The 12,161-nt window shown below is 34.0% G+C and overlaps 1 protein-coding gene across 1 annotated transcript in view; it reads left to right on the top strand.

Moving 5' to 3' along the window:
- The window catches only part of LOC111046354, a 120,501-nt gene that overhangs the window by 61,297 nt on the left and 47,043 nt on the right, over nt 1–12,161 (top strand). The window contains exon 14 of the mRNA XM_039440729.1: nt 1,393–1,558. Coding sequence (XP_039296663.1) covers nt 1,393–1,558 — 166 coding nt within the window. The remainder of the gene's footprint in view (nt 1–1,392; nt 1,559–12,161) is intronic.

Here is a 12,161-nt window from a genome sequence, read left to right as displayed (position 1 = left end):
ATATAATGCATCCTGTTATAGGGCATTCCTCATTATACTGCAGTACATTTACTTCTGAAATACCTTGAAACATCCAAAGAGATCAATGTTCAACACACCCCTAAATGATATTTATTTTGGCAGAGAGCCTCATAATAGTACTTCTCCCCTAATTCAGGAGGAAATCAATAAACAAATTCCAAACCTGTTCATTATAAGTGTGTAGGTGGCCTTAGTACTACAAAAGGAAACCAATATCCAGTACATTTCTCAGGAATTATAAAATATCATGATAATTGATGTTGATTTTATCATAGCTGATAAGTAAGGAGTATTACAGGAGTATGTGTTGACATCCGAACAATTGTGCCTTCCTAATGATATGTGGAGCCTACCAGTTATAGTGTATACAGTACAGTACTCTGAAAACAGGAAAAAGCAGATCCTATTAGATTCAATGGTAGGTATAGGACCAATGGTCTAATTGATGTTTTATGGGACCTAGTAAGTGTCCTATAACAAAACTGTATTATAAATAGGTTTGCTGGACCCTTATAGTACATATTTTTCTTATTCAACATGTATAATATGAACAATGATTCATGCAGGGTGTCCCATAATCATGTAAAGTGCCAAACTCTTGTAAATGGCTTTATGGGTTGACATAGAATCAAGACATGATTGTTATCTATACTAATAATAATAATGATAATTGATTCTTGAATGGAAAAGACTAAGAAATAGTCAAAAAACCACTGATTTATTGATAATTAGAAAGACTGGTTTCGGTTATTACACCATTGTCAATCTCTGAAAAAACGTTTTATCAGAGATTGACAATGGTGTAATAACCAAAACCGGTCTTTCTAATTATCAAAAAATCAGTGGTTTTTTGACAGTTTCTTAGTCTTTTTCATTCAATATGAATAATTACCACACTATCAACTTCTCAACTACACAAAAAAAAAGATAATTGATTCCATGTTTCCCAAGCAATCAATGCTGTGGTTGTATTCTTTGTCTGAATGTTTTGGTAGTTACAGCATACAATTTGTAATCAAAAAGGCTACAATAGAGCATTCTTGACATTTCTGATGAAATTTACAGTTCTATAGTAATTATTTTGTAAGATTGTAAAATGACTGACATTTTGGAATTCGTAATCGAACTGAGCCAGTTATCCTCTATTGGCCAAAGTAAGAACCATTCCAAGTATGATCTCAATTATTGTATGTGTATATGGTTGAGTTCATATCATTATATTGTATTTGGTTCATGAGTGCCATATACCAAGTATACAACACTGATCTGTATATGTATGAGTGTCCCTTGAGATATACAAGCTATATCAAGGTTCCACTTGTATTATGTAGCACACCTTGTTTGTGAAGATTGTTTTGCATAAACCTACAGAACGTGCCTGAAAATCAAGGACCTCCCAGTTGGAGATAATATATTCAACTCGAAGATATGTTCGAATATAGGGTCCGAAGATGAAGAAATTAAATATGTGGATGTGAGTGAATTCCCAGACCTGGAGCAAGTGTCACAGGACATATGGCGTTGTAGTGGTGATGAGGTAGGAAAAGCTACAGATTGTCACTACTTTGAAATGAAGGCCTATTTTAATCAGGCCTTTCATGAGATAAGATAATCATTTATTCGACTCAATAGTTTTCATGCCAAGTTGTGGCCTAATCTCAAAAACGATTATAACTTTGTTGGTAGAATTTAGATTATGAATGGTTCACAAAAATAATCTTATCTTTCAATTCCCGAAGCGAAGCACGGATGCCCTGCTAGTTCTTCATAATCGAAGATTATTATTACTGTAGTTGAAGATTTTTATTCGAAAGAAAGAATGTTCCATATAAAGAACTTATGAAAGATAACTCAATGTAGCTTAGCATTTTATCTCAATCTCTTGTTGCCGTCAACTCAAATTGAACAGTTGCCAGTATGTTTCGTAGTAAATTAGCTTTTGATGATAGTAGTTGTTTGCAACAGATGATGTCACGTTATTCTTTATATTAAAATAACGATTAGCCTCCTGCTTGGCATCAGTCGGTAAAGCATGAGATTTAATATATTTAGGGCGTGGTTTTCTAATAGTATTCAGTCTTAAAAAATCTTGATAGGCCTAGATATGGGCTTCTCCAATAACTCTTGTAATTCAATAATAATAAATATATATATAAATGATACTTATACTATAGAGATGAGGAATATAAAATAAATTGCACACCATGAAAAAGTTATACATATATTACACAAATAATGCAAAGCTCAATCGAGACAAAAAATATATATAGAGCGGTAAAAATTATAATATAAAAAATAGAACAATATTTGAAATCAATAAAAATATCACAGGCTAACTTTATATTCTAGATTTATGGCACGAATCATTACCATGTGCCTTTATCTTGAAATCATATGCATTCTTTGGCATGTAGCTGTGACATGTACTTGCTAATACTTGTCGGCTTGGATAATTCAATCATAAATATGTGCTCTAAGATCAGCTGGATAAATTAGCCACTAATAATCCAAATATATCTATATATTAAAATCTCTAGTATTTAGTAGATTTATTTGTATCGAATATATATTTTCATCTCAGGGTGCAAGATTCGGCACCTGACGGAATAGGTAGAGCCATTCATCTAGTGAATTAGAACTATGATAAATTATCGCAAATTGTATTGCAAAAAATTAAATATTGTATGCATACGTTTGATAGCCTAGATTTCGTACTTCTTTGATTAAATAGAAATTTCTAAAATATTGATCTATATATTTTTCTTTCAATTAAATACCTTTAATACTAATTTTTACTTGCGCAAGTATTACTCTTATTAATTTCTTAATTTATAATAACCCTTTCGGCGAGCTAGCTTTGATCATCAGATTATTTCGAAGCACTAGGGCGCCCATCACTAAATTCAAATTTAAATCACTCACGTGTCGAAAATCTTCTTGTAAGCCGCCGATGTCGATCCAACTCCATGTGGTCCGGGAATATGGTAGCCGGAATCGTCTCCTCCAGGGGGTTATAAATTTAATAAAAATGAAAAATGACTTCTGCTTCACAATAGCATCACGAAGTCTTTTAAGAAATTTAATAATTTACTTTAACTTTAAATTTTTACAAAATTATTAATAAGGTACTTCGCTCTAAAATATTTGGGGTCCTCTTATGGTGGCATCTGGCTGGCGAGTGTTGGTTCTTCCTTCTCAAGTTTTACAGATCCTCTTTCCGACTTTCAAATTAGCATAAAATTTAAATATCTCAATCCTCCGCCATTAAATTCAAATAGATCTTACAAAGAATGCCAAAATATTGCTTAGATTATATGATTAATAATTTCTTTGCATTCGAGCCATATTGATAATATAGATTACACCAATTTTTACACAAAATCTACTACAAATATATAAATATATATAAATATTTTTGAATCGGCCTACAGTTGCCGCCCATTAACTGCTGTTTTACTATTGGTGCATGCAAATTTTATTAGGTATTCATGCGCCTGGTAACTCTTATTTCCTGAATACATTAAATTATTTTTATTTGGTTTTTTATTTATGCTCTTTGCATGCTAGTTAATATTATATATATTAATATTAATTCCATGCTAACTAATAATTAGCCACGTGGACGGGTGTTTTTTCACATTGCACACCATCCGAATGCAATAAAGCTCTGCCAAGGGGTTTTGGTCAGATTCTACGTTCTTCGGTTTGATCGATCTCTAGGTCACCGATCTGTGAATACATCTACTAACCTCAATCTTCAAATATTTTATGAATAATCTATTTATGAGTAATAAACTTCCTTCAAATCCTTTTTAAGTTCTTGTACCATTTAGCCAGAACAAGCTGATGCTATCTTATCTTGATTATTATCTGCTTGGCGATATTAGCCAATTACTTTATTTTTAGACCTATTATTATTTCTGTTAGGGCTTTTCATCTACCCAAATTTAAACATGTTACACGCGCCCCTGGGTTTGAATTCAAAATATTTGAGAATCACAATGTTTTAATGAAAACCCACCCTTCAAATACATGATATACACTATACTTTATTTATAAATTATACTCTCCTACTTCTATCACATTTCGCAGTCATATTTGCTGCATCTCCTTTATACCTTTATCAAAAACAATAACAAATTCTCCTCCTCAACACACATAAAAATATCATAAATATAAACTTCTAAACGTACTCCTCCTGACACCATTTACAACACAGTAATTTTTGAATTCGCCGCTTGCAGGGCTGCCAACTTAACTACACACATTTCATAATTCTCATAAATGATTCCTTTTAGACAATAATTTCGATTCATAAACTTCTGGGCTTATATCTTATAGTATTTCTTAGGTCTTAATATAATAATTTTCTATACATCAGGTACAATACTTTCTTTTGCTAATGGCTCTTTGGTTTTGGTAACTGGTATTCACTTTAAATCTTTTCAGGTAACAAACGTGGCATAATTAAAAGTAATAAATATAAAAACATATAAATAAATATATCGACATTAATAAATATAATAAATAACAATAATAAATAACTCTTTGGGTACAGTACTTCTTTTTATAAACATATGTTCCACAGATATTACATTCATTTGATTTGGGTGGCTTTGGTCAGCTGTTCGCTGTTCTACAATTCATAGTGTTACATGTTACAGCAGAATTTGCTATCGACTTTCATAACTAACCTAACTGCTCAATTTTTTCTCTTAAAAGGTAATTAACAAATTTTAATTTTATTATCCCCGCTTGTGTCCTTTTTTATCTGATGTATATAATTTAATTACATATTTAAAAATTGTTCTTTTCCTTATTACAGGCTTCTAACGGCTGGAAGGAGTTAAAACATTGGATTGTTGCCACGAGGTCCTATACCAATATTAAATTTATTAAGGAAGGTTAGTAATTGGCTTGATAGTGTTGTTTTCCTTTGACTTCTTATCATATTATTTTAAATTCGATGATATTTCATGTAGAATTGTTGTGGTTTTCCCGTATCTTGGCTTTTTGCTTGTAGCTAGGCTATACTGCTGTAGGCCGTTCGGTTATCTGCTGTCTGGTTGTTTGTTGAGGCTGTCCTAATTGATAATTATTTTCATCATAAATTTGAAGCCCTTGTATCTGGTGTACTCCTTTAAACAATTCCTTGATCTGGTTCTGTTTTCTTCCTTATTATTTCTATTTATTCCGTTGAGTCTCGATATTTTCACTTTAGTGGCATTGTTTATAATTCTAGTTACACCAATAAACGACTTTATAATATAAAGCTTCCAATCATCTTCATCCGATACTTTCCACTTAAATTCATTATTAGGCTTCATCATCATAATAAACAATTCAATAATATAACACTTCCAATCAACACTAATAAATTCTTTCAACAATAACATTGTCTTAATTATAGCATCACTTTTCAATATTATCACAGCCATCATAACAAATATTAAACACCATATCCAAACATTTATCATCTTTTCAATAGTATAATCTTTAATCATATAGCCAGGTACTTCCCTTTTATTAGTATAATTCCTTATTTCTCTCACTCTTAGACACTGTTTATTCTTCATATATCTCCATAAGTAGTCCATTTCGTTGTTGCCCATGCATGAATCCGTAGTAGTCCTTTTAGTAGCTCCGTTTTTATCCCATTTATTACGTCCATTATTCCGGTCACATCGCTGATTGTAGCCTTTGAAACGTATGTGCCGCGGATGCATGTCGTTGGTCCGCTCCTGTCCTCCTCGGTGTCGGTCCGGTGTTCGTCTTTGCCTCTTGAAGCGTGCATGCGGCCGGTATGCGCGCGCGCGGCTCCTCCTTTTCTTTCGCCTCCGGGCCTTATGATGCATGCCTCTTGTGTCCGCTAGTCCGTCCTCCCTGTTGTCGTCCTCTTGGTCCGGGTCCTTGGTCTGCTGTGGGGTCAAATGATGCGCGGGTGTGGTGTGCAGATACATGGTGACGGTCTCTTGATGTGCGGGCTGCTCTTCCTGCGGTGATGGGTCTTCGACGGGAAACAGGATACTTAAAATTGGTTGTTGCTTGCGGCTGGTTTTAATTGCATTGTTGGCGGCGGTTTTTGATGGTAGGCTGTCTTGTATTGACTTCTGTTTTTCTAATATTTTCGGTAAACCGTTCACAAAGGTGGCATATGAGGCTGTAGTATCTTTATTTTCTCTATCTATTTTTTCTGAGCTTGTGTGGGTTGTATCGGGGTTATCATGTAGACATAATTGTTTAGATGTAGTTTTCTGTATATCTGGTGGCGGGTCGTTGGGTGCTGGGTTCCATGTTTTTTGTTGATTTAAACCTATTGCATGTGCTAGTGTATAGTTTGTACTTACTTGTTGAGGTGGTGGTTTATAATTTCTGTTGTAACTGTTTTGTGTATTATTATTATGTGAGTTTTAATCGATCACGGCCATCATAGTGATTCCTACGATTGCTCTGCTGGGCATAGTGGTTGGTTGTACGATTTTGAAATTTTTCATTATTCCAATTACCATTTTTCCTGTGCTCATAGCGGCGTTCAAATTGGGGGAGCAGATCGGTAGCGATCATATGATACCGGTTCATAATTTTGGCTGTTATGCGGATTAAATTTTGAATTATGCTGATTTGATGCGTATCTCTGGTCTGAGCGGTGGGTTGATATTGCCATTGCAGACTGTATGCCATATAAATGATTAATCAGCTGCTTACAATCAGTAATGGGTTGTGTGGCGAGTGCCATTCTAACTTGATACGGTAGCTTCTTTAAAATAATGCTTGCTAATGCCGATTCATTAATGGGCTCGCTCAGTTGAGAATTTTTAAACTGTATGGCAGTGACGAAAGTGGTACATGCACCGTCTAAGTTAGGGTTGAAATCGCATGATATGATGTCCGCTAGCACGTCCAACTGTTTACTTCTGCTCCAATACTGTTCCAGGAAGACAGCGACAAACTCATCCAATGATGTAAATTCATGGGCTCTACTCCGAAAAAACATCAGGGGTTCGCCAATCAATAAATTAGTCAAACGGAGACGCCAAAAATTCCAAGAGGTAGGTGCAAGAGTTTGTACTAATTTTATCTGATCAATGAATGGTTGAGGTTGCAAATGGCGATCAGTGTTATCAAATTTTCCTAGTCCTTGTAATATACTATGTACGTTGAGGTTGTCTGTTTGAATTCCTTGAGGTTGTTGTTGAATATGATTTTCCAATGCTATTATTTTTTCCTGTGTGATCTGCCATTGACTATTATGTGTAATTTTATTTGCGTTTATTTCTTGATTTAGTTGAGTCAGAGTGGATTTCTGAATTAGTAGAGTTCCATTTAAAGCTTTACAGGTTTCAGTGTTTTGATTGATGCTACCTTGCAGTTGGTTCATTTTTGTGGACATATTAATCTGTTTGTTTTGTATTTCTTTAATATTGCTAATATTTTTGTCAACTGTAGTTGTTAAGTTTTGATTGGCAACGGTAATTTGTTTGTGGATTTCTTGGTGGCAATCGGCCTTAATGTTATTTGTTATATCCTGAATAGGTGTAGTGATTTGTGTATTTAAGTTGTCTATCCTTTCATTGAGTTCACATGTAACCGTATCTAACCTTTCCGATAATCTTGCCGTAACTTTATCCTGACTTTCTTTTTGTAGGGTTATCATTGCTTTTAACTCTTCCCTATGACTCTCTACTTTAGTTTCAATATTATCCAACCGTTGTTCTACTGATTTTATAGCGCCTGTGGTCTCTTTCATACCCTGTTCCACTGTCTGTTTATTTTCCTCTTTTACTGTAGCAATCTCCTTTTTAATCTCCTGCATCATACTATCCATTGTTTTTTGTAACATAATGTTGAAAGTGCTACTCGTTTGTTCCATTAGTACCTTTTGAAGCGGATCTAATTCTGTGATTGAAAACATACTTTGTTTGCCCAGGTGTGACTCGGCCTCCGGCGATGCGGGTTCTGCAGACTGCTCTTCGCCCCCTTCAAAGTTGATCTCTACTATCCGTTGATTCAATGGTGTGTCAGCGGCGTCGATTCGAGTGGAGGATAGAGGTTGCAGACCTGGTGGATCGAAGACTATCGACCCGACGCTTCCTGGTTCCCTTTCTCGTGGCGTATTGGCATCTACCGTGGTGGGGTTTGATGTGCTCGGAGTCGACAAAGTGGGATCTGTGCAACCGCCGTACATATATGAAACTTCAGAGTTTGCGGGAGTGTGATTCATTATGTCAAATGGGATAAATGCTAATTAAACAGTGATAAAAAATGATAAGCGAAAATGCTTAAAAAAGAGACACAACCGGGACTTACAGTGAACAGTGATGTGTAAAGTGTTTGGATACTCTTACAACCAGGTATTTATACTTAAGTTTTTTACAATGCTCTAGCGCCCTCAATGTTTTGTTGATTTATTTTTGGCTAGTTTACAGGCTGCGACTTATTTTCCAACCGGCTTAAACACCTAATATATTTTTGACTAGAAAGTAATAGCAGTTTAGGCTTATAAAATATAATCTCTCTCTATAAACATGTAATTTTTTCACAGTACTAATAATATAAAATTTTCTTTAAAACATATAATTTCTCTCTATTTAAAGCTCTTGTTTCCCCAAAAAGTAATACAAATATTCCTTCGCCAGTTTTCCTCACAACTCGTATAAGTTATCTATAATTTTCACTATAGTTATTGACCTAATTTCAAGTAATTATTCAATGAGCTTGGCTCTCATCATCAGCCCCACGTTGGGCGCCATATCTTTATGTCACGTTATTCTTTATATTAAAATAACGATTAGCCTCCTGCTTGGCATCAGTCGGTAAAGCATGAGATTTAATATATTTAGGGCGTGGTTTTCTAATAGTATTCAGTCTTAAAAAATCTTGATAGGCCTAGATATGGGCTTCTCCAATAACTCTTGTAATTCAATAATAATAAATATATATATATAAATGATACTTATACTATAGAGATGAGGAATATAAAATAAATTGCACACCATGAAAAAGTTATACATATATTACACAAATAATGCAAAGCTCAATCGAGACAAAAAATATATATAGAGCGGTAAAAAATTATAATATAAAAAATAGAACAATATTTGAAATCAATAAAAATATCACAGGCTAACTTTATATTCTAGATTTATGGCACGAATCATTACCATGTGCCTTTATCTTGAAATCATATGCATTCTTTGGCATGTAGCTGTGACATGTACTTGCTAATACTTGTCGGCTTGGATAATTCAATCATAAATATGTGCTCTAAGATCAGCTGGATAAATTAGCCACTAATAATCCAAATATATCTATATATTAAAATCTCTAGTATTTAGTAGATTTATTTGTATCGAATATATATTTTCATCTCAGGGTGCAAGATTCGGCACCTGACGGAATAGGTAGAGCCATTCATCTAGTGAATTAGAACTATGATAAATTATCGCAAATTGTATTGCAAAAAATTAAATATTGTATGCATACGTTTGATAGCCTAGATTTCGTACTTCTTTGATTAAATAGAAATTTCTAAAATATTGATCTATATATTTTTCTTTCAATTAAATACCTTTAATACTAATTTTTACTTGCGCAAGTATTACTCTTATTAATTTCTTAATTTATAATAACCCTTTCGGCGAGCTAGCTTTGATCATCAGATTATTTCGAAGCACTAGGGCGCCCATCACTAAATTCAAATTTAAATCACTCACGTGTCGAAAATCTTCTTGTAAGCCGCCGATGTCGATCCAACTCCATGTGGTCCGGGAATATGGTAGCCGGAATCGTCTCCTCCAGGGGGTTATAAATTTAATAAAAATGAAAAATGACTTCTGCTTCACAATAGCATCACGAAGTCTTTTAAGAAATTTAATAATTTACTTTAACTTTAAATTTTACAAAATTATTAATAAGGTACTTCGCTCTAAAATATTTGGGGTCCTCTTATGGTGGCATCTGGCTGGCGAGTGTTGGTTCTTCCTTCTCAAGTTTTACAGATCCTCTTTCCGACTTTCAAATTAGCATAAAATTTAAATATCTCAATCCTCCGCCATTAAATTCAAATAGATCTTACAAAGAATGCCAAAATATTGCTTAGATTATATGATTAATAATTTCTTTGCATTCGAGCCATATTGATAATATAGATTACACCAATTTTTACACAAAATCTACTACAAATATATAAATATATATAAATATTTTTGAATCGGCCTACAGTTGCCGCCCATTAACTGCTGTTTTACTATTGGTGCATGCAAATTTTATTAGGTATTCATGCGCCTGGTAACTCTTATTTCCTGAATACATTAAATTATTTTTATTTGGTTTTTATTTATGCTCTTTGCATGCTAGTTAATATTATATATATTAATATTAATTCCATGCTAACTAATAATTAGCCACGTGGACGGGTGTTTTTTCACATTGCACACCATCCGAATGCAATAAAGCTCTGCCAAGGGGTTTTGGTCAGATTCTACGTTCTTCGGTTTGATCGATCTCTAGGTCACCGATCTGTGAATACATCTACCTAACCTCAATCTTCAAATATTTTATGAATAATCTATTTATGAGTAATAAACTTCCTTCAAATCCTTTTTAAGTTCTTGTACCATTTAGCCAGAACAAGCTGATGCTATCTTATCTTGATTATTATCTGCTTGGCGATATTAGCCAATTACTTTATTTTTAGACCTATTATTATTTCTGTTAGGGCTTTTCATCTACCCAAATTTAAACATGTTACAATGATTACCATTGTTGATGCACCATCCCAAATGGCCAAATCAGCCATTAGCTGTTTTCACGTTTCCACACAGATATCTTGCCAACATGATAAAACAGGAGCGAATTTACTCTGATAGACAGTTCCAATAGGAATGTGAATAGAAAAATTGATTGGCTGATAAATACCGGAGATAGTAAAGTGGTCACATAATGAGTTATGATAGGGAATACTGTGCATCAAGTATAAATTTTTAATATTATAAATTGATAAATATTCGTTTTTTTTACTTTCCTTGCCCTTTTACCATAGGTAAGGAAAGTATTGCTTTCCGAAAAAAATTAAGGTACCCCAATTTCTAGATTTCTATACGTTTCAAGGTCCCCTGAGTCCAAAAAAGTGGTTTTTGAGTATTTGTCTGTATGTGTGTGTGTGTGTGTGTGTGTGTGTGTGTGTGTATGAGTCTATGTGCGTCTGTGTACACGATATCTCATCCCCCAATTGACGGAATGACTTGAAATTTGGAACTTAAGGTCCTTACACTATAAGTATCCGACACGAACAATTTCGATCAAATGCAATTCAAGATGGCGGCTAAAATGGCGGAAATGTTGTCAAAAACAGGGTTTTTCGCGATTTTCTCGAAAACGGCTCGAACGATTTTGATTACATTCATACCTAAAAAAGTCATTGATGAGCTCTATCAACTTCCACAAGTCTCATATCCGTAAAAATTTCAGAAGCACCGCCCCATCTATGCAAAGTTTGATTTTAGACTCCCAATTATCAGACTTCAGATGAAAATTGAACAAAAAATTTCAAGTAGAAAAGATTGAGCTTAAAAATCTCTACAATAATTGATGTTCAGTAACATTTTCACCTAAAATTGGAAATAAGCTCGAAATTCGCGAAATTGTAATTATCCAATTGCAAACTGTTGACAACTGTTGATTCTATTAAATGATTCACTATGAAGAGATAGCAGACCTCGTGTGTATCCAGCGTTATTGCCCTGTCACCAGCTGGCTCAAATCTGTGAATAGTAGACTTGAGATGAGCGGGAACACTAGCGTCATATGATCAATTTTCATAATGGCAAGGAAAGTTGTGTGAGTGCGCCACACCAGATTTTTGATGGTAGAAGTTGGAATTCCTTACAGGGTGCTTCAGCTGTTGAAATGATTTCAAAAGTCATTTCACTCTCAATATTGCTTCCTACCGAACATATGATTCAAATAGGTGCCCTATATGCTTCACATTCGATATCCTATTTTATTGAGTGAGCAATTTCTGTATATCTGAATACATTTTTATATATTTGGTTATTCATATTTATTTATGGTTATTTATGTTCAATGGATCTCAAATACAGCTCTAACAATTTTCACAAAATTTTGAACATAGTAGGTTT

This window comes from Nilaparvata lugens, chromosome 14, assembly GCF_014356525.2.
Source record: "Nilaparvata lugens isolate BPH chromosome 14, ASM1435652v1, whole genome shotgun sequence".
Classification (NCBI taxonomy): domain Eukaryota; kingdom Metazoa; phylum Arthropoda; class Insecta; order Hemiptera; family Delphacidae; genus Nilaparvata; species Nilaparvata lugens.
Note: the sequence above shows the minus strand (reverse complement) of the source record. Positions and strands in the feature narration are given on the sequence as shown.